The sequence below is a fragment of the Podarcis filfolensis genome (genome assembly GCF_964270895.1).
Source record: "Podarcis filfolensis genome assembly, chromosome: 3".
NCBI lineage: Eukaryota > Metazoa > Chordata > Lepidosauria > Squamata > Lacertidae > Podarcis > Podarcis filfolensis.
This window is the reverse complement of record NC_139606.1, coordinates 76,320,883-76,348,063: the sequence shown is the minus strand read 5'-3', so window position 1 is coordinate 76,348,063 and position 27,181 is coordinate 76,320,883. Positions and strand designations below refer to the sequence as shown.

The 27,181-nt window shown below is 41.8% G+C and overlaps 1 protein-coding gene across 4 annotated transcripts in view; it reads right to left on the bottom strand.

Annotated features, from left to right (window-relative positions):
* SLC35F3 (solute carrier family 35 member F3) overlaps window positions 1–27,181 on the bottom strand; it is an 89,427-nt gene that overhangs the window by 15,339 nt on the left and 46,907 nt on the right. For 2 of the 4 annotated variants that reach the window (XM_083606075.1, XM_083606076.1), the window contains one exon: window positions 5,348–5,672. In XM_083606075.1, the coding sequence (XP_083462201.1) occupies window positions 5,348–5,672 (325 nt within the window). Of the gene's footprint in view, window positions 1–5,347; window positions 5,673–17,741; window positions 18,293–18,621; window positions 19,163–19,342; window positions 19,512–27,181 lie in introns of those variants that run through there. The other 2 variants (XM_083606077.1, XM_083606078.1) reach the window with 2 other exon arrangements.

The following is a 27,181-nucleotide window of genomic DNA, read 5'->3' as shown; positions in this document are numbered from 1 at the left end:
ATCAACTTTATTTACTAAACTAATAACATGTTACCAAAATAGCCTAACAGTGCCTTTAAATCAGAATTAAGTGAATTAAATGAAAACTTCAAAATGCTCTGATTATACTATGATAATAAGCTTGCATGAAAACATACCAGTCAGTCACCTATCTATGGATTAGAGCTTTATTTTGCTCCAGTTACAATTTAGGCAGAGAAACATGAAACCCCAAGAACAGGACTTGACTTTTGAACTTGCTGCAGGTTTAAAGCTTCCAATAAAGTTCCTTATAAAAATCCAATTATTTTTAGGTTTTATTTTAGGCAGTCTTTCTCCCTCATGTATACATGTGTGCACACACAATGACCAGGCTAGATTTGAGTTACAAAAAAGGAGGTTCCAACCAGTGCTTTTTTTCTAGAAAAATAGGTGCCCGTACTCACCATGAAGTTGTTACAGTAAGTGCCACATGTTTTAACAACAACAACAACAAAAAGAGGTGCTGGTACTGCATACCCTTGAGTACCCCTTGGGGGGGGAAACCACTGGTTCCAACTAAAAATCAGGAAAAACTTTCTGACAATAAGAACTGTTTCACAATGGAGCAGACTCCCACAAGAGGTAGTGGACTCTCCCTCCTTGGACGTTTTTAAGGTTTTTAAGAAGTTGGATGGCCCTCTTTCATGTATGATTTAGTTGAGATTCCTACATTGCAGGGGGCTGGACCTGGTTAGAGAAGGCTGAACTGGAATACCACTGAAGACCAAAACTAGAGAAATAAAAACGGCAAAGCTTTAACATCCTAATACTAGAATATAAACAACAAAATGGAAGGTAAAACCTGCAAGAACTGGAAACAGAACTTTACAATAGGATGTCTGGAAGCCACAATTGTACAATTGCTGATAAAAGTCTAAGCATTTGACAACTTAATAATTGAATAATCAGCTCCAAAGAGCCTGATACTCTTGTGTTGATGCCTGACCCTTAGAACCATTACAAAGAGAAGTTCAGTGAGAACTAAGTTAGGTGAGGAGCAGGACAGAGAACCTCTGACATTTCTAAGTTTAGACAATTATATAGACACTCTATCACCTGTAAAAATTCAATACTCATGCAAGTCAAAATTCAAGTAGTCAATAAAGTAATTGATAACCTTGAACATATCCATAAAGCCAAGGCCTCTATAAAACCACCAACACTATAAAATATTATATGAGTGAATCATCTTGGTAAACCTCATAGGCCATTTATTCTAAGAATCAAGTAACTCTTCAATAACATTTTAAACAGCCCTAAGACCCCATGGCTATTCTCAAAACAGAGTTCATATGGTGTACAAAACAGATGACCAAAAACAAACAAAGCAAATGACCATTATGTAACAGAAAACTTTGGGACAACCCTTGCTTAAGCTGTTAAAAATGTATCAGAAATTAATGTATTTTTTGCCGTATTAAATAATTTAGTTATGCTATCATCTATTTCAACCAGGCAGAATCAGAAATATCAATCCAGTATAGTATACTGTCAGTTGAAAACCAGGTTCTGGCATAGTAATGTACTGACTCACGTACTTGGACATATAAATCAATAAAACTGCTCCAAAGCTATCCCTTCCCAGCTATGACCTCAACAGATCCCATAATCTAATCATAGTCAGCTGACTAGAACTGGTTGATGACTTTGAGATTTCTTGAAAAGCAGGAAGAAATGGTGAATAATGTAATTCTGTGTAGTTAATTCTCAGCCTGTTTCCTGTAGGAGGTTTTTGGCAAGAACTGAGGATCATTGTCACAGTTGTGTTATGATTTGATTTTGCCTGTAAATCTGTTTATGAATTTGGCATACTTAGGCATTCTGGAGATAATGTTGTAAAGCTTTACGGCTGAAGTGAGATTTAAATCAGGGATTTCCCAGATTAGTGTAGTGCCCCATGACTGCAAAAATAAATAAGTTTTCAGCTCTAAAGGCTAAACCAACCTCTCCAACCTGGTCCTTTCCAGATGTTTTGGCCTATAACTGCTCACCTGTCCATGTCAGCATGGCTGTAGTCCAACAAAATGTCTGGAGGGCACCAGATGGGGCTGGGCTAAATAAATTAAATGTATGAAACTTACTGAGAAACACTCTTAGTAATATTTTTAAATAGTTTGGAGGTGCTTGCCTGGCTTGAAGGCAAGAAGACTAGCCTGCAATATTTCAGATACATATATAAAAACAAGAATCAAAACAATCTACTCTCTAAATGGCCTACTGGAGACAAACATAACGAGGAATCTCATGTATATAGGAGTAAGAATTACCCATGATATTCAATAGATGATAAAATGTTATAGGAAATAATGCCCATTTTATTTAACCCAGTGGAATCAGAGGAGGGACTTTGATGGAGCAGGTGGATTTGTCAACCAAGCTTTAACATGTGGGCTGGGACACACTTTTAGGAACAAAGATTAACACTTTGGATATGACATGTCCAACACACACAAAATAAGCACCTTGGGGAGTCGGGCCATTGGCATGCTTCAGTAATTAGGAAGGTGGAAGTAAAAGGTGAGACCAAGAGAAATTTCCAGTCTACTCTTGGTAGATAAGATTTATAAGGAGTGAGTTCTGTCTTACAAACATGGATAATGCTTGAAATGTGCTAGGTAGGTTGCTATGCAATGGGGAAGCTAGACCATTGTGCCAGGTCTGTTGACTCCCAGGGTACATTCTAAAGGAACATGAGGCTGCCAATCTTGCTGCAACTAAAGATGTTTGGGTCTAGTCAGTGCCTGGGAACCAAATTTATATCGCAATGGGTCCCATGATAGATGGAAAGCTGGATATAAATGCTAGAAAGTAAAGAGAATAGAGACATTTTAGAATAGAAGAGAATCATAGAGTTAGAAGGGACACTGAGGATCATCTAGTCCACCCCCTTGCAATGCAGGAATATGCAGCTGTCAGGGATCCAACCTGCAACCTTGGCATTATCAGCAGGATGCTCTAACCAGCTGAGCTATTCAGCTGATTTTAGACACAGGCATTTTGTTCTCTAGCATTGTTCTACAATAAGACTGGAATACCATCTTCAAAACTCTACCAGCTGTTTCTCCACACGTTGTCTACCTTTCATAGACAATCATGTGGTCAATTTATGGGCCTTTGGATTTCTAAGAACCTGACTGTAAACATAATCTTGGTTTTCTTCACAACCGCAAAATAAGCTTGAGGAAATGTGAGACTTCTGAGTCAATGTTCTAAGAAGAGCTTGGTATATATCTTGCTCAGTCCTACCACAATGTACTTTTGTTTTACCTTTCTCTAAGCAGTGCAATATTTTCAGATGAGGCAATAGAAGAAAAGGTACTACTCTCTGGATAAAAGGCAAAAACAAAGAATGTCCTGGTGAGAAAAATCAGCAGCCAAGTAGCATTTGATTTTTGTTAGACAACATATTAGTAATATGGACATAATGGATGTAATGTATCTGACTAACAATCAGTAAGAAAGTATACACAGAATTTAGGTTAGTCCTAAATTAGGTTAGTCCTTCTGGCTGCTTCCTAGCACTCTTATGCATGTGTTCGGGTAGATCCAAGAAACAGGGATCTCTCACCTATTGAAATCTTTCTAATCTTTGCAGAGCATCTTATTTATATACTGCAGTTCAGGGCTACACAACCTTCCCAAGAAGACTTCACACAATAAGAATAATAAAACCAATAAAAAAGGATAAATTTGCAGTCTCAAAACAATTCAATCTAGGGCCAGAAGTAAAGCAGTAAAACAGCATGGTTGAAATTACAGCATAAAGCTGAGGCTAACCTCAAATTAATTAAAAGTGGATGTAACCAGCCAGGTCTTTAGAGTCCTTTTTTTTAACCAATTTTTTAAAATTGATTTTCCATAATTTTAAACAAATTGTCACCAAGTCAATACAAATTCAATACAAATTTAAAAAGCTGACTCCCCCCCCCCAATGTCCCCTCTATTTTCCTCCTTCCTTTGCTGTTCCCAATAAAATAACTTTTCCAACTGTCATTTCAAAATACATTCATCCCTTCTCCCTACACCTGTTCAATTACCAATTTCTGCTATGGCTTTTATACATTGTTACAACCTGTCCTCAAAAGAGTCAAGGAGAGTAAATACTCTTTTATCTATCTATAATAATCATTCATCAATTTTGATGGAAATGTTTCAATGTTTTAGAGTCCATTTTAAATCAATGGAGGAGCTTGGTGCACTTCCCACAGGAGAGTGTTTCATGGTTATGGGGCCACTACTGAGAAGGTCCGGTATCTTGTATCAATCCACCTGATGGACCTTGCTGGCAGGTCCACAAGTAATGTCTCCATGAACAAATAAAGAGAGAGAAATCTGGACCACAAAATATATTGTAAAAACTCAAATCTTAGAAAAATGTATAGATCAAATAGGAAAAGGATAAAATATGAAAAAAGTCTCAGCAGGTTCTATGCTTTATAAAATGGGAAACCTCTCAGCTGTGTAAGAAAATAATTACTACCACACCACATTCAGATATGTAAATTATTGCTGTAGTTTTCCTGGTTATAATGCACTTCTGTTCTGGTTTCTAACATTCCCTTTACACTTTATTTCTGGTTGCATTGTGGAACTGTGGCTTTCTGATAGATATACTACCATGTCACACTAATTTTCATTCCCACCAGGGGATGTGGTGTGGCATAACAGCAGACATCATTGGACATGGCACAACTCCTCCCCCTTTATGTACATGTGCACTTCTGCTCCCCCATGAAAATGTCTGGAAAGAATGGCATCCTGGCAAACTGCATCAAATGTCAACAAGCAATTTTTTGAGGGGGGTCGGGGTGGGGAATAACAGGGTTGCAAATGAAATTTTCCTGGAAGCAATTAAAACTGAAATGTGCGCTAAACTCCCAGTAGATTCCACAACTTTTTCAGATGAAGTTTTTACATTGTGTGAAATATCACATAAAACACAAATCAAATCAGGTAAGGAACTGTCGGGGGGGGGGGGGAATGGAATAAAATTCTGTCTGAATGCAGGCTGCACTTTTTGAAGACCACTAGAAATACCAAGTGAAGGATACATTGGTGCTATCTGTGTTTGTAGCGTGGTGTTTTGAAGCAGCAGTAATACTGTCACACTTAAAGACATCTCATTTACATTGACTGTTTCCCCAACGCCAAACCTTTGCTATTTCCCTTTTTATTTCTCTCTCCTTTGACCCATACCCCTCCATTCCTTCCTTTTGTTTATCAAACAATTCCTAATCATATCTTGCAACAATATGAAGGAGAATTTAATACAATACCAACAAAGATAACATAAGGCAGCACAAGTAAAGCCATGAATCTGCCTTACCTGTATTTTTGTTGTGGAGACTGTTTTTCAGCTGACTTACAAACATGTCCAATGTAATACAAAGGAAAGAATAAAAAGTTCCAGTTTGTTGCAAACCATGTCAAAGTGAAGGGCACATCAAATTTCTTAAAGGTCAGTTTTGCTAGCTGGGTTGAACCTGACCAGGAGGAGCAGACGCCAAGCACCACCAATACACCCCAGAAAATTTTCTTAAGCTGGGTCACGGAGCATGTCCAGCAACATCGGCTCCGTCTTCCACCAGCTTCCATCCCAGCTTGTGCCTGGGCTTCTGCTGGGGCTGGGGAATCATGGGAACGCTCATCCCCTGCGGAAAAAGGGAGAAGAGAAGACAAGATATGGATGTTGGAATCAGCAAAGAATATTCTGCACAGTTTTATTTTACAAGCAGCAATTCCTGAGATACTTCATGCATGGTTCTCTACCCAAGTAGAGAATGTGCATCTATATACATGCTATACTTCTAAAGCACACTTGAAGCACCTTTTCCTCCTTCAAAGAATTCTAGGCACTGCAGTTTTTTATGGGTTGGTGGGAATGTCCACATATACAACTATTTAGTTCTAACAGAGAAAGAAAAAGCCTGAAAAAATAAGAATGAAGGCTAGAATACAATGAGTAAGGATATTACTGCCAAACCAGCCAGCAATCACAATAAATGCAAGTAGGTATTAAAAGGAGACTTATAGATAGTCCAAATGTAATATTTACTATGTGTTTGATTGATTTTATCATTGGAGTACAACCAAAAAACATAACAAAAGAGGAAGGCACTACTATGAGATGCATATAACACCATTAATATACATATCTGAAGAAAAGGAATCCTAGAATTACTAGCAGCAGGTTTTACTGAGCTTTACCTGTAACTCAGACTTTATTGGTTTTGCTCTAGCTGAATCACTTTTTAAATAATCTTTTGAAAGCACCCAGTGAAGTCATGGCCATTTAGGAGCAGAAGGAAATACAATTTCTCTTGAAATTTGCTATACCAATCACAAATCATATACATGCAAACTTTACTTGACCAAGTGTTATATACAACTCTTCTAAGTGCACTTTTCAGCCGTGTGTTAAATACACTAGCAAAGTTGTTTACACTGCAGAAATACTGACACACAATACTTCAAGTATCACTTTACTGTGAAAATGATCTCACACATTAGGAGTTGAATTCCAAGGATGCTCTTCTGATCTTTTACTGGAAGGAGTAAAGCACATGCCAGACAAAACACACAACACCATTTTGGGAAGTAGTACCTGGGCTCCCCAAAATGTCTTTCTGTTTGCAGTGATTGTCATTAAAACTTCCTTATCTACTCAGTAATAGGAAAATAAACAAGTGTTGCCTGTTTCTAATGATATGCTTTCATACCATGGCATAAATACACTTCAGTATCAAATGGATCATCCATCGTCCCTATACAGCCTACTGTTTAGCCCCTCGTGTGTAAGATCATCTATGTCAGAGCAGCACAGCCAATGACAGGAATGGAAACTGTGATATCTGGGATTTCTATCAGTACAAGCTTTTGACTCTCTTGCAAGAGTAAAGCATGTCCAACTGTGATACCAGACTAAGTAAGCCAATAGAATCAAGAGAAGTAAACAGGAAGAGGGGATAGAAGCAAGGAAGAAAGATGAAAGATTCAACCATCTTAGCAAGTATTGCTTGAACTCACTGAACACTAGCCCCTATATAATGAGATAAGAATGGAAGTAGCCTACAATTATGTTTCCCTGGAAACCATGGCCTACTCAAATCCAAATCTGACCTCCTACTGTGAATTATTCTTACTATCTTCACCTAATTTGTCATCATAACTGCACTCCAATACAGTTCTCTCTCCTATCCGAAACCTAATTCTTGCCTTCATAAATATATTTTATCCCACTGTGGAGGTGTTCATGTAAGCAGATCAGTGCCTTCTGAAGCTTTGTTCTTGGGTTTGCAACTTGTGGTTTGTCTCAAGCAAGACAAACCACGAGATTGGCTTTTGGATGGCATGGCTAAGATCACAGCAGTGCAGCAACTGCAGGACTGTGAGAGGAGCACAGCAGCTGTGATCTCTTTGAGAAGCCTCACACTTGCGCACTTGTGCCAAGGCATGGTTTGACTTAGTATTATATGTGAACCTGTCCCCCTCCCTCGTTTTTTGTTCTCCTCCGCCCAATTTCATATTAAGCATCTGCCCAATTACCTGATGCTATGGCACATTGCATATTATATTTCTCCCTCTTTGCAATGCCATAGATTTTGATGCAGCCCCTATAGGACAGGCATGGGAGACCGGCTGTGCTCCAGCTGTTGGATTCCAAACCCAGCAGCAGCAGCCAGCTTGGTCAGGGGTGATGGGAGTTGTGGTACAGCAACTTCTGGAGGGCCACAGACTCCTGCTGCATGTAGTGATGGCAATCAGCACTACTGGTTCTGTGTCGTCCTATGCCATCAGAAGACACTATAACTAACAGTAATAGAAAGAGGATGTGAGCCATGTGTCATCTATCCAGATATTTCCAGACATAACATAGGAAAGCTAGCAAAACTATGTTATGCATCCTTTTCTGGTAGTACACTACTGGGCAGGAACATTACTTGCAAAAATAAATGTGCTGCCATTGGACTAACACATTAACCAAAGTGGGAATGGGTGTTTTGAATTATTGTTTCATGTACCCTTGTCTTTGTTTAACAGAGACTAAACAAATGGCCAGCTTTGAGTCTCTTGACTATCTGACTGATTGTATACACACATTGTGGAAGGATTAAGTGCACACACCAAAAGGAGGGTCCTTTGCCCTTGAATTGTAAGAATCACCAGTAGAAGATGTATTTTAACAAAACTGATGAACAGCTTATCCCACAATAAATGTTGAAGAATTCTAGATCCTATGTTGTTTTTAATCAGAGAGGCTAACAGCATCATGAGAGTTGCTTCAGTCAAGTCTATGTGATTAATATTAGATAAGCATGAAGTAAGGAGCTTGAAAAGGATCACAGCTAGAGGCTGAGATTCTTGTGCAGAGTTATACAAGAATAAATCCCAGTTAGTAAGCCAGATTTAATAGCAACATAATTAATTTTTTTATTTAGTAACTAGAAGAAAAATCTTAACTACAAAGACAGGATGATGAACACAGAGAGTAGTCTGACATATCTGTGCAAACTTTAAAAAATCTTTTCTTTTGCCTTAAGAGCTGGATTGGAACTCTCTTAAGTATTCTTGTATATTTAGTGGACACAGGTAAACTGAATGGATAGAACTGAGACTGGGCTTTGCATAGAACTGCAAGCGGGAGAATGAGAAGAGAATGAAAGAGAAAGGAGGATGCCTGGGTTTGTTTGCTTTGTGGGAGGAGTGGGATCAATATTGAATTTATTGTTTAAAATGCCTGTTTTATTATTAACTGAATTGTGTGATTAATGTTTGTTATCAGTAACATCATGTTTTTGTTATGGGACGCAGTCCCATATTAGAAATATTTGAAACAAGATTCCCTAACAGTGAGCCTTTAATTTGAGAATGCCTTAAAAACCCCCACAAATGGAATCTCAGATAAATTATGTCCATTAATACAACTATTTCTGAAGAACATTCCACACAGTATGCAAGTACACTTTTTACATTTCATTTGACATATAGCATCACTTACTAGGGAGACCATTAAAACTGCATCAAAAACTTTCAGTATTTGCCATTATACTTTCTAAAATCACCACTATTACTATTCTTTAATTGGTGCCACATATCAGTCAGAAGATCTGTTTGACTGAATCTTTATTTATCATGGAAAGCAAAAATGTCAAACACACTACAGTTGGCATCTTTAACAAAAGAGACAACAGGAAGTACTAGGATTGCATTATTTTGAAGAGCAAAAAAAGAAGACACTGTGATGGCCATTCAAAGCAAATAAATGCAATTTGTCTCAAATTTTACCCCTGAGAAAGAGGATGTGTCCTGGAAAAAGAGGACACATGGCAACCCTAATTAGTACAAACTCAGCAAGATACATACTGATGGCCAGTAATAGATTCTCTACCTAATTTAGGGAAAAACATTAGTTGCATTGATGCAACTAATTTCGAAGGGCAGCTTAGGAAGGTCTATTTGGAACAAAGAAATAGCAGACAAAAATGGTTTGTATACACCAGCCACTTCTCATTCTCTTTACAGGTTTCCCAGAAAGAAAGGAAGAGTCATTGGTTACAATATGTATGTGTGTAACATGTACAACACAAAAATTTAATTGAGTTGTTCTCTTGTTCCGAGTTTCATTTGTAAACAGTGTTTGAAGTATTAGCTCTTGATAAATCAAACAGTGGTTACTTGATCAGCCCCATGGGAGATTGTATAAATCTGCACTTATTATCCAGGATTAATTAAATAGCTGCTGTGTGTTTATGAAGAAGCAAAGTTGATTTAAATATCACTAATGCTCTCCAGCTTAGAATAAAGAACACTGAAGACAAAGAGTAGAGCTTCTTGTTTTTATGGCTGAGATAAACAAAATCTGGGACCTATTGCCCTCATTTTAGATTGGGGAAAAATACAAAAAGTTTACAGTTGTAGACGATACAATGGGTGAGAAGTACTCGGGTAGATATCTCAGATTAATAAAATAAGGCTTTGTCAATATGCTATTGGGAAATAAAATGGGAATCTTTGTGGAAAGATTGATGAAATAAAGATGCACAGTGAATTGGGAGCTTCAGGATGAGGATGAAAAGCAGCTATAAAACTGAACTTATAATGAAACTTGGATGATGATAAAGGGATATATTTGGCACGAAGCTCAAATGCACAACAACAAAAATAATAAGAGACTGTGTGTCAGGAAGGAAAAACAGAACTAATTTCTTTTTCATTTAATATGTTTCAACTGCTTGTGGAAGTTATATGTGTTACCAAAGTTTACACACACTCTCTCTTATGTGTGAACACTCACTGATGTTAAGCCTCAGGGGACAACAGTTAGTTTTCTTATTTCACACAGTGTAAGGATGCCGAGTCTCTCAAGCCAGGTGACCCAGCAGTGAGGCTCTAGTGTCTTGTTGCCTGTCTCACCAAGACAGTATGTCTGCTGAAAAAAGTGCAGGCTGACCTGTGTTGTTTAAAGGTGACACCTGGATAGCATTACAAGCCCTAGCAGTTGACTCAGCACCTTATCAGGAGACCCAGGCAACCAATGTATAAAACCTCAGCTTGATCTTTGAGCATCTTGGTTCCTAGTGAGAACAATGTGCCAGACTAAGCGCCTGCTCAGCACCCTTTCCTATATTCTGTCTTTGCAACTTGGCCACCTGCCTTCTTTTTACTACTCTGCTTGCTCTGGCACATGTGCTTGTTAGCTGCTGTCTCTGTAACCTAACCGTTGCCAGTCTTAGCTGCTTGCCTTTGGCCTCTACCTAGCTGACGGTCGGTTCCTTTCTAACTTTGGCTTCTGATCCTATTAACAGTCAGGACGTAATTCCCCAGTGAATCCTGACACAGAACCCCATTTCAAGACCTTAAAAGTATCTGTTTAAGGGAAAGAAGTATAAACGGAATTCTGGATTTATAAATAAGCAACAACTTTCGGCAAAGGTGCTTTCCTAAGCATTGTAAGTCTCACTGCAATTTATTTTACAATACACTGCTGATAATGGTATAGTAATGCAAAATGCAAAGCTAGGCATGCTATTCGAACCCTGTGGAAGGGCAAGTGGCTTAAGAGTTGGAAAATGATGGTGGTGGGGAACCATATTACCCCTCTCCCCATATTTTACCCACTCTAAAAATCTCCTTCCTTGAAACAGTTTTTTTAAAAGGTGTTGAGGTCTCTTACATGCATTCACACGTAACTCACTGCTAGTCCCACAGAAACTACTTTGATGATGTCAAAAGACACAGAGTTCATTTATAACAGTTCTTTTCTCCCTTCCAATGCAGCATCTGACCATTATGGGCTTACATACAGAACCCCAAGCATTAGTAAACTCAGGCCGTTTTACAGTCATCACATTCTTAACAAGAATCAAGCCCAATGTGAAAAAGTGAATCTCATAGAAAGTCTAGCTGTATTTTAGACACAAAGAGATAGTAGGAGCGCAACCAAACCATGTGCCATGTGAGGAAGAGCTGCTACATATTGCCCCCACCCCAAAGGTAGAAATATTTAAAGTATTACTACATGTCACCCCAATCTCCATGAGCGGAGAGAGATTCCATGAGTTGCAGGCACACTTTCCAGAGTCTGTGTTCCCTTTTGGGAAAATAGGGCACAGCAGAGACGATGGTGTCTTTATGATATATGGTTTTATTTACACATACGTACAACCTGCATCTAGATGCAGGGAGTGCAGAGCATTCACGTCCTATGAGGGTCTGGCTTTCCCCATAAGGGCAGCATCAGATTCCAAGGACAGCAAAAAGCCATATTCTGTGTCTCTTTGTTCCAGCCTGTCATCCCCAGTTCAGTTGGAGTTCTGTCCCTCCTTCTCCTTCTCTCTGCTAACAGACTCCAAGGACCTCCCCCACATCCTATGTCATTCAAAGCTGAAGCCCTAAAACTGGTCTCTCTGCCTGTGCCCGTTAGCATGCAGCAAACAAGGGCCCCCTCAAATATTCATAACAGTGCGAAGCACTGATTTACAGGCACTTAATTATTCATACAGATAACCCCAACTAACAACAGGCAGAACCAAGAGCAGGTAGTAAACTTCTACACTTTGTTTTCTCCTTGTTATTCTCTATCAGTGACATTTTAAACACAGCAACACTTGAGAGTGGTGAGTAATCTCACAAACCAGGTGGTTTCCTGGGTCAATGCTGACCTGATTCCCATAGTCAGATGGGTAGTAAAGTTAAATTTCCCAGGAGCTAAATATCTAATATCTAATCTAATGTCAGGTAATGACCACTGGAAAGAGTGCAGTGAGAAGAAATGCCATTGTGCTTCTGCAGCAGCACAACCAGATGCCTTCATTTGCCCCAGCTGCGACAAAACATGTCTCTCCCATATTAGTCTCTACAGTCACAGCAAGCGCTGTAACCTACTAACAATTTGACTTCTCCCCCCTCCATTATCTCCCAAGACACATGGATGCCAACCAACCAAAGATGTCCAATAAAGAGAATCTCCCAACTAAAGTTCCTATAGCTAGACTTCATTAATACTTCAAGGTACCAGATGAGCCATAGAGAAGTGGAGGGTAATTGTTCAGTACTAGAAGTACTAGGGGGATGCAGGTGGCGCTGTGGGTTAAACCACAGGGCCTAGGACTTGCCAATCAGAAGGTTGGTGGTTCGAATCCCTGCGACGGGGTGAGCTCCCGTTGTCCGGTCCCTGCTCTTGCCAACCTAGCAGTTCAAAAGCACATCAAAGTGCAAGTAGATAAATAGGTACCGCTCCGGTGGGAAGGTAAACGGCGTTTCCGTGCACTGCTCTGGTTCGCCAGAAGTGGCTTAGTCATGCTGGCCATATGGCCCAGAAGCTGTCTGAGGACAAACACCAGCTCCCTCGGCCAATAAAGTGAGATGAGCGCCGCAACCCCAGAGTCGGTCACGACTGGACCTAATGGTCAGGAGTCCCTTTACCTTTACCTTAGAAGTACTAGGAGAGCCAGTGTGGAGGAATGATTAGGGTTTTGGACAATGACCTAGGAGACTAGGGCTCAAATCCCCACTCAGGCATGGAACTCACAGGGTGACCTTGGGGCAGTCACCATATCTTAGCCTAACCTGCCTCACAGGGCTGATGAGAGGATGAAGTGTGGGGTGGGGGAGAGAACCATGTATGTCACCTTGGGCTCCTGGGAAGATAAAGATGGTCTATAAATTTAATAAATAAATAAAATAAACAAAGTTCATTTAAACTTTTTTTTTAACATTTAGAAAATCCTTAAAGAAGCAATATCCCAAGCAAAAAGTTTGATTATTTATTTCAAACCACGTTCCCCAGGACTTGTCACTGATAAGAAGAATGATAGAAAAGGAATGGCTTTTTGATAAATCAAGGAGGGCAAACCTCCTTAATAATAAATACTGTTTTTTAATTAAAGTTTGGATGTCTTCATACGCCAAAAGATCCACATTTTAATGCTACTGCATGATGGCAGGTGCTGAAGGACAGCAATTCTTCACCAAGAACTTGAAACCTCTTTTAAATCAGTTCTGTTGTTTGCTGATGCTGTTTTTAATCTTTGTAAACTATTTTAAGAAAAAATATCCCAAGCTAAATAAATAAAGGTATTTCAAATCAATGTACAGAAATCCTACAAGAAGAGCATTATTTTTGGCAGACATAGCAGCCAGAAATTGAGTTGTGATAGTAAGGGAGACAATATGAATTGCAGGTTGTATATTACTCACCTTTTTCTAGTGACTGCACCTGAGACTGCAATTCTATCTATGCACAATTATCTGGGAGTAAGCACCACTTAACTCAATGGGGCTTACTTCCAAGTAGACATGCATGACATTACGCTGTACAAAAATGATTTCCAGCCTGTGTTATAGGAAACCCCAGGGTTTCTCAATTAGAATATCAATAATGGTGGGGAATTTCTCTGAAGGACAGTTTGCCCACAGCTACTGCAATGTGCAAGCACCACAGAAGACATTGGGCGTGTTTTAGGATATACCTGGAAAAAATGAATATAATTTCTGTGGTGGACAAACTAATGTTGAAAATGTTTCCACCAAAACAGAAATATTGATGGCCATTGGAAGAAATCACTAAAGACTGAGGAGCTTTAGAAATTCTGCCTACTGTGATCTAGGGGCAAATATTCATTGTGGAGTAAGTAGAAATCTGAAAATAATGAGCAGGATAATGTAAGTGAGCACAAAGCTTTTAGACAGTTGCTTCATCCCCCTTCCCATAAATATACATGAAGGGACGCCAAGCCTAAATTTTGAAGCAGCTTCAGTGTGTGTGTGTGTGTGTGTGTGTGTGTGTATAGTGCTCCAGAGGTACACACACACAAAAAAAGACTACACTTGCTGCCTTGAAGAATAATGCACAGGTATGTGAAGTGGTGGTTTTACAGGCTCAGTGGGTATTGAGGAATAATTTGAAATGGCAGTTGTGTACTGGAAAGAGCAGGACGTTCTCATCTCCCTTTGGGGACAAAGAAGGTACTGTACAAGCAAAGAGAGGGAAATGCTTCAAGGCATTAAGGGCATGCATATCAATGAAAGATTCCTCCAGGCACTCCATCTGGTAGGTGCCACATCCACTCAGGATCCAGTTCCTCTGTCTAGAACTGGATCAATCTTACAATGGCCATGGGAGGGGCAACCAGTGAAGCAGCTGCTGACTTCCTGCTAAGTTCCTACTGCAGAATCCTAAGCATTTCCATTCTAGCACCATTCTAGTGAGAAAAACTACCACCATAATAGCTTCATGCTTTTGCTGAGGTGAAATAGGACAGAGTATATGAACCTTCTTCCCTCTTGAAGCAAATCATCCCTCAAGCAACCTCTTCACTCATATTTGACATGGGTGGCGCTGTGGTCTAAACCACAGAGCCTAGGGCTTGCCGATCGGAAGCTCAGCAGTTCAAATCTCCGTGACGGGGTGAGCTCTCATTGTTCGGTCCCAGGTCCTGCCCACCTAGCAGTTCGAAAGCATGTCAAAGTGCAAGTAGATAAATAGGTACCGCTCCGGCGGGAAGGTAAATGGCGGCTTAGTCATGCTGGCCACATGACATGGAAGCTGTATGCCAGCTCCCTCGGCCAATAAAGCGAGATGAGCACCGCAACCCCAGAGTTGTTCGCAACTGGACCTAAGGTCAGGGATCCTTTTACCTTTACCTTTACACGAACCTTCTTCCCTCTTGAAGCAAATCATCCCTCAAGCAACCTCTTCACTCATATTTTCCAGGAAGAAAAATATACTGTTGATAAAATTTTGTACACTGTGTGAAATAACAAGAGTAGCACATACATGGTTGATAGAAGAAATTGTCAAAAGGCTTTTAAATTCTGCATATTAAGCAGTATATAAATGCCTGAAGTAATTAAATGTGCCTAAATTCCACAGATCCTGAAGTTATTCATTACTGAGTTTCTATTTTTAGCTTTGGAACCTGGGGGGTGAGCAGCTTTCTCATGATTACAGTTTTACCCATGATTACAAAGGCAGCAGGATTTGGACGTCAGGTACTTACTGAAGACGTCAGGTACTTACTAGCTCAGTTCAGTGCCTGGAGGATGTTGAAACAGTATTAGACAAATTCATGGATGTCTGTATTAACTTCTGTATCAGAGGTAGTACATCTCTGAATACCACTTGCTGGGGACCACAAGCAAAAGAGTGTTATTGTCCTGCTTTTGGCCTTTTCATCGGTATCTGGCTGGCATGTTGGACTACACAGGCCTTTGGTTTGATCTAGCAGAAATCTTTTTATTTTTGGTATTGGAAAGTTAGCCACTAACCAATGCCAACACACACAAAAGCCACGTGAATACAATTCAAGTTACAGAACACAGAGAAAAACCACAACGTTCTGACATAACTATGAAGCTGACCATTCAAAAAGTGACAATATGACTCTTTCCATTTTTCTTAGCTTTAATCTCTATGGCCATGGAAGAGTTCTTAGTATTGTGATGAGACAAAAAAGAACACTTGTTTCCAGCCCAGTGAAGCTTAAAAATTCTCTCTCTTACAACACAGTCCTGTACTTGTCTACTCAAAAATAATAATCTCCACTGAATACAATGGGAATTATTCCCAGGTATATTTATAGGATTGCATCTGGGAATAATCCCTGTTGAACTCAATAGGACTTGCTTCTGAATAGACAAATGTTAACAAATGTTCCTTATTTGTTTTCAGCAATGACTTACTTTCTACGTGCTAATCTAGTTTTCCTCCTTTAAACACTCAGATAAAATCATGGTTTCTATTCCATCCTCTAGCTGTGCAGTACAAGACCTCTATATAAGCTACCTCTATCCTTGTTTCTATACATTCCAGTTTTTTCCTTCAAGAAGTTATCCTTTCCTGAATTCTCTCACTTCGTCATTGTCTCTTTTACCAACCATTTCTTAACTACAAAAGCACTTCATCAATAAATAACTTGTATAGAAAGGCTGCAAAATACTCTTCAGACATTTTCAGGAAATGATGGGAAAGACATTGGGGAGGGAAATATTACATGAGGGTTTTTGTTGTTGTTGTTTAAAGACAATGGAGTGAGTCAGACTAAAGGGTCCATCAAGTCCCTTGCAACTCAAATTACATTTACAGCCCTACATACTTTTTCATGCTAGGAGTAAGTCACAGTGAAATAAATAAAACTTACTTCTGACTCAAGACATGGAGAGTCAGGGTTGCAAGGCTCAAACCTTTTCTTACTCTCTCCTGAGCCATGTCCCCGCCTCCCCCAACATTATTCTCTGACCCATTCTCTTTTTCCAATTTCCTTATTCTTAAAGCCTACTATTACTAGTTTCAATTATTCATCGCTTTATACCAAATAAAAATGACGACTCTAAGCATTTTAGAACATGGGGAAAAAATACAAAACAGTTAAAGCAGTTAAAAGCCAGGTAACAACAATGAGTAAACAAAAACAAAGTAAACAAGATTTCTTGAAGTGCTCCTCCAGCCACAGGGGTTCCAGCTGCGTGCACACAGTTGATCACATGATGCAGTATGCACACACCATTTGAATGGCAATGCTCATCAACTTTGGAGGGGCCCCGATGCCCTCAAATATTTTATTGGGGGGCGGGGTGGGAGAAGGGACCTCAGCCCCTAGGAGTTGGCTCCTGTCTAGCCATAAAGTAAAAAGGACAAACCCCACCCCTGTTATACCCAATTGCAATTCAATGTATTCCTGTTGTGTTTTATGATTTTCCTGATATTGTAAGTGAGCCGGAACTGGTCTGTGACTGTAATAATAAAATTCAGTTCAAACCTCACCCCACCCTATGCTTCTAGCGGCAGAATCAGCACTTTCCACCACAGTTGCAACAGTTAGCTTTCCCCCTTGGCCCCTCTATCTTCTTCCTCGCCTTTCATAATGTCCATCTTTCTCTTTCCCTTCTCCATCCCTGATTCACCCCTGCACCCCTTCCCCCTCCTCCTCCTTCACAGGCGCCCTTCAGCTTCTTCCTCCCGCCCGAGGCTTGGGAGCATCCCCTCCTCCCCGCCCGGGCTTTTCACGGGCTGCTCTCGCGACGCCCCTCTTCTCCCAGCGCCCTGTATCCAAGGCACAGGCCGGCCAGCCTCTGAAAGCCAACTTCCAAGTTCAGCCTCAGCTCAGAAGAGCATCTCTCCGAACTGCTGCTGCTGCTGCAGCCCAACTTGAAATACGGCAAGGCTCCCCCGCCAGCGACCGGCACTATCCATCTGCCTGGCTCGAGCGGGTCCTTTTTACCTGGCATCACAGCTGCTTCACAGACTTCGGTGAGCCCAGGCGACCCGACGCCTTCTCATAAAATTGCGGGCAGAGTTTGGGCTTCGCCTATATCCAGACCCCCATCCTCCGCCCGGAAGCGTTTCCAGAAAGCTCTCCCCTCTCCCCAAAAGGACCAGGACATCGGAGGAGACAGATCTTAAACGAAGGCGCAGCAGCCTGAGGGCAGCATCTTTGGCTGGCGGCGAAACGCAACAGAAGGACGCGGAGTTTCTTCCTCGGAATGGATGCCCGCCAAAATTACCTCACATCTTCTCTCCACCCAAACCTCGAAGCGGAGCGCTATGATGCTCCATCTCCCACTGGTGACGCCGGGCGACGTGGGCTGCGCCCCTGCCAATGCACCAAGTTCCCTCAGGCGCCCCCGGGTCCTTCCCGTCCGGAGGAAACGCCTCGTACCTGACGAGAGAACTTATTGCGGCGAGGGGGCTCCCGCTCCGCTCACTTTTCTCCCGAGAGAGAGGCGAAGGGAGGGAGAGAAGAGCCGGAGGAGAAGGGCATCCCCAAAGCCCGCATTGGCGAAAGCTCCCTTCTGAGGGAGTCCAGCGCCCCCTCCTCCCTCTCCCGCGCCCTTCGCCGGCACAGCGGCGGAGACTGCAGCAGGCGAAGCAGCCCGCCGCTCAGCCCCGCGTCCCCTCAGCCCCGCCACGCCCGCCGCCGTCCAGCCGCCGCAGAGCAGGTGTTCAGCTTCCCAGCGCAACCCTCCCCGAAGGAGCTCGACGCTCGCCTCGGCGCGGCCCGGCGCCGGCGGGAGCGCCGCGTTCCCCAAGGCTCGTCTCGCCCTCGAGGAAGCCCGCTCGGAGCACTAGTTTTGGTGCAGAGGCTGGCGCGCCGAAATTACCTTCCACTTTGGTGAGAGTCAGCACGGGGCTGTTGCAGGCGCTGAGAGGGGCGACCCTGGCCGAGTGTTTCTTCATGATGAGCCCTTCCGCCAGTAAGAGCCCGTCAGCCGAGCGCCTACATCCTGACGCCGGCTGGAGCTGAGCGCTCGGCTCCCCGGCCCGCTATCAGCCCGCCTCGGCGGCAGCCTGCCTGCCTCCCTGGCTCGCCCGGCCTCGCGTACCTTCTGCTGCTGCAGCAGCTTCTCGCCGCCTCCTCGCCCGCACGCTCTCCTTTACTTGCAGCAAACAAAACGTCACCAGCCCAGCCATCCCCTCCGCCCACCCTCCCTCCACCGGCGGCGGGGCTGGAGCGCCGGGCTCTTCCACACGCGCAGGGAAAGGCTGTCCCCGTTAACAGCCGCAGTTTAGCCTTGGCTGGGTATTCCCGCAAGTGCCCAGAAAGACCGACGAGTTCCTTCCAGGCCCAGCAGCAGAGGACGAGTCCTCGGAGGCAGCTGCGAGGCTTAGAGTTTGTCTCGTGGAGCTCCTTGTTCAGTTAATCTCTGCAGTAGGTTAGCCCTTGCCAGTGGCTTAGCGTGGGGGGTGCAGGGGGGGCCGGCTGCACCGGGCGCAACATGGGGGGGTTAGGGCAAATCCACGGGTTAGGGGGCGCAAATCCACGGGTTAGGGGGCGCAAATTACTTGCCTTGCCCCGGGTGCTGACAACCCACGCTACGCCACTGGCCCTTGCTATCAGGCTGATCCAGAAACTGTAAGGTTCGTCTGAGAAGCTGAGTTCCACGAGGGCAGGGATACTTTGCAATCCATTAGAATGCCTCGATGTAACACTATCCAAGGTACATAGTTGGTGTTCTTCCAATTCACATATGTATGGTAGGCGTAGTCATCGCTGAGATATTTGGTAGCTGCTTAAGCGTGTGGCCTTATCTCTGAACGCAATAAAAATGGAACCTTTTACTGTATTTGCACAACCAGTTTCTAAGTGGACCACTCTCATTCCAAAATGAAATCATCTTTAAGCAATTCAATATGTTCATAAAGGCGGTTTTTCTGTAACTAGCTGTTTAATTAACACTTTAGTGGAGCCAACACACTTACTGCACTTAGATCCAACTCTGAAGCAATTATGCTTGCAAAAAAAGGTTTCCCATAGCTGCCTCTGCTTCTTCCATGTATTTACAAGCACACAGTACTACTTGCGCCTTGTTTCCATGCACACCTGTTGCAAGATGGGCATATGATCCCCATTGTGAGATTTCCCCACAGCTTCAGTGTGCCTCTGTGTATACAGTACTAGCATCATCTGAGAAGAATGAACTGTGTGGGATCCCTGATTTCTTATTGGGAATTTTTCTTATTGGGAATTTTTATTTTTCTATTTTTCTAAAATTCTATTGGGAATTTTTATTTTTGTAATCCAGTATTTTTTAATATATATAATTACAAAATAGAAAGCAAAAACTACAGCATTGCTCTGTTCTTGAAATCTAACAGTTTCAATGATACCATAGGAATTTTTTTGTTTTTGTGGGGTGGGGGGATCCGTATTGTTGTTTTTACATAAAATCCAGCAACAGTTTTTTTCCACTGGGCTCCAATTAACAAGGCGCCTGCTGGTTGCATTCCTCTGTGCTGCTGTTCCTACTTCAGACACTTGTCTGTCCCCCTTGTGGTTGGAGTTTCCAAATAGCAGCTGAAAAACTAAAGTAAACAAATGCAAGAAAATGAAGTAAAGCCACAGCCAGCCAGCATGTCAGAAAGGTTGTGGCCAGCAAATGAAATGCTGGTATGTGAGGAGCTCAGTCCTTTATATATGCAGCAACTAAATTTTAAAGCCAATGTGTTCACACTATAGAGCAAGAATAGTGGCATAGATCCATTTACAGATATTCATGAAGTATGTAAGGTTCAAAATCCTTTCCTGTAGATCTTTCAGGGAGGACTATTTTTCCTACTGGTACTGCAAAGATCAAGATTTTCTAACACATCATACCTGGTACTGAGGTAGCAGCAGCAGCAGCATGCTTAAACTATTCTTCTTATTTAATCACCTTCCACATATATGTCTCAATACAATGTACAAAGGAACAAGGGCACTCTATGGAATGTGAACACCAGCATCCAAGCCACCTGTTGCCACCTATTCCACTAGTAGTTTAGACCATATTATAAGGAGTGGGTGTCTAATATCAGCAACTAACTTATCACCATTGCCAATTTTTATCTGTACTTCATAATTCTTGACACGTCAGATTAATTTTTTTGAAGTTTGTTGTAATGATAGGACTAGTCACTGATCACAGGGCAGAGATGCGTATGGTGAGATAAATGTATGCTGTGCAGAATTTCTGGATCCCCTCTTTGCAAAACCAGCCCCATTCCCTGTGCTAGCCAGTAAGCCACCTTAGTGGCTCTGCTTGTCTTCCATTGCTTTACAGGGAGCTGCTTGGGGTCTTGGGAGTGTGCAGCACATAACCCACTTCCCCATCTTTGAAGAACAAGATGCACTGAAGTAATTAACAATGATCTTAAACTAAGTTAAACCACTTTAATGGGACTGTGGCTCAGGCTGTTTGCCAATGGAGACATAACAGTAGAAAACTGCTTGCAAAAATAGGAAACTACTCAGGAAGTAGTCACCATTTTCTAAATAAGATCATCATACATAAACTTCTCCATTGTCTTCTGAGACAGTTGGTTGCCAACATATTTGATAATTATCGTATGGTCATAATCTTTATTTCTTTTAAAAAATGAGTGTACTTTTTATTTAACTCCTCTTCTGATTATGAGACCACATATATGATTATTTCAAATATTCATTCAGCTAACTAGTGCTGTCCCTGCGTTGTATATTAATTTATAAAAGGAAGGAAACAAAGGAAGGGTTAGCACACAAACTTCACAATACAAAAGGTCTTATATTTTACCAGTGGCATCTCCAATTAAAAGGATCAGGCATGATGATTTGCATTCTTGACACTGGTCTTATTTAAAAAATGACTGGACATAAGAAAGTAAAGAGATTTTTCCCCTCCATGTGCTGTCCATACATATCCTTATTCTTCCCAAATAATGTTGTAGTACCACAGTGATTCATGATTTCTGCAGTCTCACAACCTCTCTAACTCTAGCAGTCACTTCAATTTTACTTTTTGATTATGACAATTACTGAATCATTAGTTCTTCAGAATTGCATTATATACCAGGATATATTGTATGCAAACATCACTGTCATCAAGAAAGTGTGTGCTGCATTATTTAAGTGGAAAAATACTGAGGTGGGTGGGTGGATGGATAGACAGACAGACAGATGATAGGAATTATCGTTCATTTTTTGGGAAAGGATAATGAAATTGTATGATTTTCTGTATCAAAGTATGCAATGGAGAAAGCATGTGCCAATCAATAAGTGAAGCGCAGCTACTATTCAACATCAATATTCAACATCAAAAAATAACAACAACCTTAAGATCTTTTCATATTCCAACTGTCATATTTGTTACACAAACATTCTTCTATATACAAGACTAACATTCAGTGTAATGGATACACAGTTGAAATATTAGCCAGTCACACACAGGACCATCCCAAGACATTTTGTCTCAGGTGAAGGACAAGAGGACACCCTCTCCTAATTCAGAAGCTGACCAGACTGGCAATTGAATCTAATGCCAACACTGATTATGGGATGGGATAGCATCCCTCAGCCCACCTGATGCAGCATGCTAAGCTAGGAGGCCATGTGGCAACAGAACGGAATTACCAGGGGCTCAGGAGACATAACCAGGGGCTGTTCCTAAGCATCTACCACCTGAGGTGGCTGCCTCACTCTGCCTAATCATAGGGCCTGCCCTGGCCACACAAGATGGTCTGATCAGTAACAAAAGGTTCACATTTTGCCTGTAAAACTATAAAGCTGGCATCGTCAGTCACTGATTGGTTGTATATCCTTGTTCCCGCAGTAAGCCGTATACATGGGAGGAGAAGGAAACAATATTCCAGATGTATAGGAAAATGTGTTTCACACTTGGGAACATAATGGTGGTTTTAGACATGCAGAAGTTGCAGCAGAATGCAAAGACCAAATCGACCACCAGGCTCCAACAGCTAGCCCACTTCCCTGGCCATCTCTAAGTTTATATTTTCTCTCCATCCTGCTACTAGGAGTCCCGTCTTCTTCAAGCATCCACCTCCCACTCCTTCTCCAACCCATTGCTCCATTTAATGCCACCTTCCTGTGCTTCTCCTCAATCTCCTTTCTCTTTATACACTGGAATATAAAAATACATTTGAACTATCAAAATCTTGTCACTCTGAAAACCTGCTTTATATACCGGAATGATGGCATAAAAAACTGTGGGAAAATATGAATCACACAGACAGCATGATTGTTGCTTTGCCTGCTTGGTGCATGACTCAGTAAGAAGCATTGTAATGTATTAACAGCTGCCTTAGTGCTGCTTGAATGCTGGCAGAGAAGCTTAACAACACAGAGTTTTAAAATACTAACTTAAAGATTTATGCATGACCTCCTTAAAAACTTGCATCAGCAAAGCAGTCAACATAATGCATGTATTGTTTGAGGACCAGACTCAGTTGTGCTCAGTGAATTATCATGTTAGACATCAGCAGAATCAGGCATTCTAGATTCAACAGGTGGGGGACATTGCCAACTCTACCTGGAGAAGCTGGGGATTAAACTAGGGACCTTCTGCAAAGCAGATGTGCTACGGCCCTTCCTTGTGAGCTGATTTGGAAGCCAACTGTTATTTGTGGTTGCCCACAAAGGACTCTGGCCCAGCAGGTCTCAGTATAATAAGAAAAGTGAATGAATCTTGTACTGATTTGTCATTTTATTATAAATTTGCATAAGATACTATAAATTTGCATAAGATACTATAAATTTGCATAAGATATTGTTATCTATTAATATTATGCAAATAGCTCCGGGAAATTGTTCTGACTACACATAAAAAGCTGTATGGCAATCTTTATTTTAAAAAAACCAGGTATAGCTTGAACTTTTAATACTGGTATTGATAACTGAAATGGGCTGCAGACAGAACTGCGTATCATACAACATATGTATAACCCCACTTTTTTAAACTGTATTGAGTCTGAGGAAAGCATTCCATGTCACTCAGAAGCTCACATACCACATTATGAACTGTCATCCTGATGAAGGTCTTATTTTACTATCCTTGAACTTTCTTGTTCTTCAACATGTGATCTTAAAAGTTACACTTTAGCTAGGTATTTACCACTTAAAACACTTTTTTTTTCAGAATAAAAGTTAGATGAGTTAAATGCAGCAAAACAGGACTGCTGCTCTAAATTTTGGTATTTTGCACAGGTTTAGAGTTTGAAATTCCCATATGAAACTATCTCTCTCTGTTCTTCTGCTCAGATTATTTGGTTGATTTATCTCTGAGAAAATCTCACTCATTTTGCATGCAGAGGATTGAAAAAAGGTCTAAATAGTTGTTGCTTTAAAAATTTAGCCTGTTGACATTTTCAGCTTGGTGTATGGAACCTCAGTCAGAATGTAGTCCTCCAGGGATCTCTGTCTGGCTCTCAGGACTCTGCCCGAGCCATGCCCCTTCTACAGGCCACACCTCTCACTGGACCTGGGACTACATAATAACACCTACGCTTTTTCAGCTGTGCTGGCCATCAGTTCATTTCCAGGCTCAGTTCAAATGCTAGTTTTTACCTTTAAATCCCTTCACTGCTTGGGACATAGAACCTCAAGGACCACTTGCTTCCGCACAGGGGCATTGTGTGGGCAGGTGCCAGGAGGCTGTGGCCCCTGGTACAAATTTTTGTGGGAGTGTGAACCAGGCACCCCTCCACAGTGGTCCCCAGCGCAGCACGGTGCTCCTCTCCACCCACCAAGGGCTGTGTTGGCCCGCTTGGCTCCCTGCTGTGTCGCCCTGCTTTGCTCCAGTGGGGGTGGGGTCACTCTGCCAGCATTGGCAGCGAGGGTTGGAATGCTGCCTCCCCCACCAGGTACACACCCACACCCCGGGCATCAACAACTGATGCTACGCTGCTGCCTCCATATGTGTCTACCTATAACACCAAGGCCCTTCTTTGGGTGCTCCCATTATGGCAGCTATCTACTGGGGAAAGGGCCCACTCAGTGGTGGCACCCTGACTGTGGAGCCCTCTCCCTGAGGAGGTTCACCTTAATGTAAATTGGATGACCTTTTTATTTTCCCAGCCTTTAAATTCCTCTCTATGCTGCTTAAGTTTTTTTTAAAAAAATTCCACATACTCTTTTCATGCTTCTCTTTTATATTTAAATGTTTTCATGTTTTCGTTTCATTTGCTTTATCGCAATTTCATACCCTCCAACTTTCTCTGATAAAAATAGGGACATCCTATTCAATAATAATAATAATGGCAATAATTTTATTATTTATACCCCACCCACCTGACTGGGTTGCCCCAGCCACTGTGGGTAGCTTCCAACATATATAAAAACATAATAAAACATTAACTTTTTTTAAAAAAACCTTCCCTATACAGGGCTACCTTCAGGTGTCTTCTAAAGGCTATATACCTATCTCCTTGGCTTGGAGGTCACATAATTCCATAACCTCCAACATTTCTCTGATGAAAATAGAGACATCCTAAGGAAAAGTGGGACATTCCAGGATCAAATTAGAAACCGGGACGGCTTCTGTAAATTCGGAACTGTCCCTGGAATATAGATATACATGGAGGGTCTGTAATTTAACTTACTGAGTGAGCCATTCTGGGAACTTTTTGGAGGGTGGGCTATAAAATAAATAAATAAAACAAACCAGGTATATAGGTGTCCACAACAAAACACAATGACCTGAAGAACTAAGTACTGTACTCCTGTTGCAAAGGTTGCTAAGAATCAGTGTAACAGCCCATACTTTCTCCACAATTTAAAGCCTTGACAAATCAAGGATGGACACATCATATTAAAAACAACCATGAAAGCAGTTTCAGGTATGTTCTCATTTCCCCTCTGCTGAATGGCAAGCATTAGTACTGTGCTTTCATTATTTTTTACCTTGGACCTCTAGCCTTTAGGGAAACCCTACAGTGCAAATCCAGAACACCTCTTTTATTTTGGAGACAGTTTCTGCTATATTATTTGTAAGAGCAGCTGCTGAGAAATGAAATTTATGCAGAGAAGCTTTAGTGAAAGTGTTTTATTGCATCATGTCTAAGTTTAATATTGAATTCTGAAGACTGGCCTGATTAGAAAAGAACAAGACGTCATTTTTAATTTCCAACTGCTCATTCCACAGAAGCCACAGTGGGAGACCGGAATTAATATATTTTTTACTACCGAAATGCAGTCAGACTGCAGAACATAGTCTATTTCAGGACTGTGCTGGTTGTTACAGTTTAGTTTTCAAATAAGATTTTTGTCCAATGCATGACAAACTGAAAATCTATTTTAGAGACAGCCAGGTACCTTTAAGGACATGTTGTATTATAATCATATACACATACCTTCCCAACTGGATGTCAAGGGAGTTATAAAATCTGTGTGCATACATTCCCAAACTGTGTATTTTGTTTGATCAATGAATTTGTATACATCATAGAACTCCAAATTAGCTTTAATTGTACAACCTGAATTTGCTGGTAATCAGTGGCGTAGCGTGGGGGGTGCAGGGGGGGCCGGCCGCACCGGGCGCAACATCTGGGGTTAGGGCAAATCCATGGGTTAGGGGGCGCAAATCCACGGGTTAGGGGGCGCAAATCCACGGGTTAGGGGGCGCAAATTACTTGCCTTGCCCCGGGTGCTGACAACCCACGCTACGCCACTGCTGGTAATTGAATCCCACCTGGGAAGGCTACTCATGATGAGTAGATTCAAGAGATGACTGCAGGCTGCTACATGCAGTAAATCCTTTACCAGCTATTAGATACATCCTTTATGGTAAACTGATCCAATGTTCCTTGCAATGTTGATTCAGACATTACACTGAATATTGTGGGGAAATAGGTACTTCTTTAATCAGAGACTTACTTTTCCTGTAACAAAACAACTCCACCCAGAATGTGAAGGAAAGTATACTAGCATAAGACATTTGATTTCATGACTATACCTTCAATTAACGGACTTCCGGGTTGGTGCCATTGTTTAATGGCGGATTCCCTCCGAGCTCCGGAGGGAATCGGCTCCGTAGTGTCTGGGTCTGGCCGCTGCGGCGAAGCGGGGACCCTTAAAATCACAGGCGCGGATGCCTGTGAACACAGAGACTCGGCGGGCACCATTTGCGCCCCCCCAATCCGCGACGGAGCCTTTTTAAAGGCTTCGGAACGGAGGCAGGGTAAGGCGTGGTGCTGAGAGTACTCCCTCGTCTACGGAGTGAAGCCGCAAGCCATTGACAGAGAGCGCCAACTTCTTCTAAGATTGATTGGATTCTAAAACATCAACCCGTGAGTAATACGGAGATTGGAACTTTAAAAAATTTCTTATCTTGGATTTGGAACGAGCGGGAAGGGGCTAAAAAGGAAGTCCACCCCCCCCCCTCTTTGTAAACAACTTAAAGCAAAGGACTG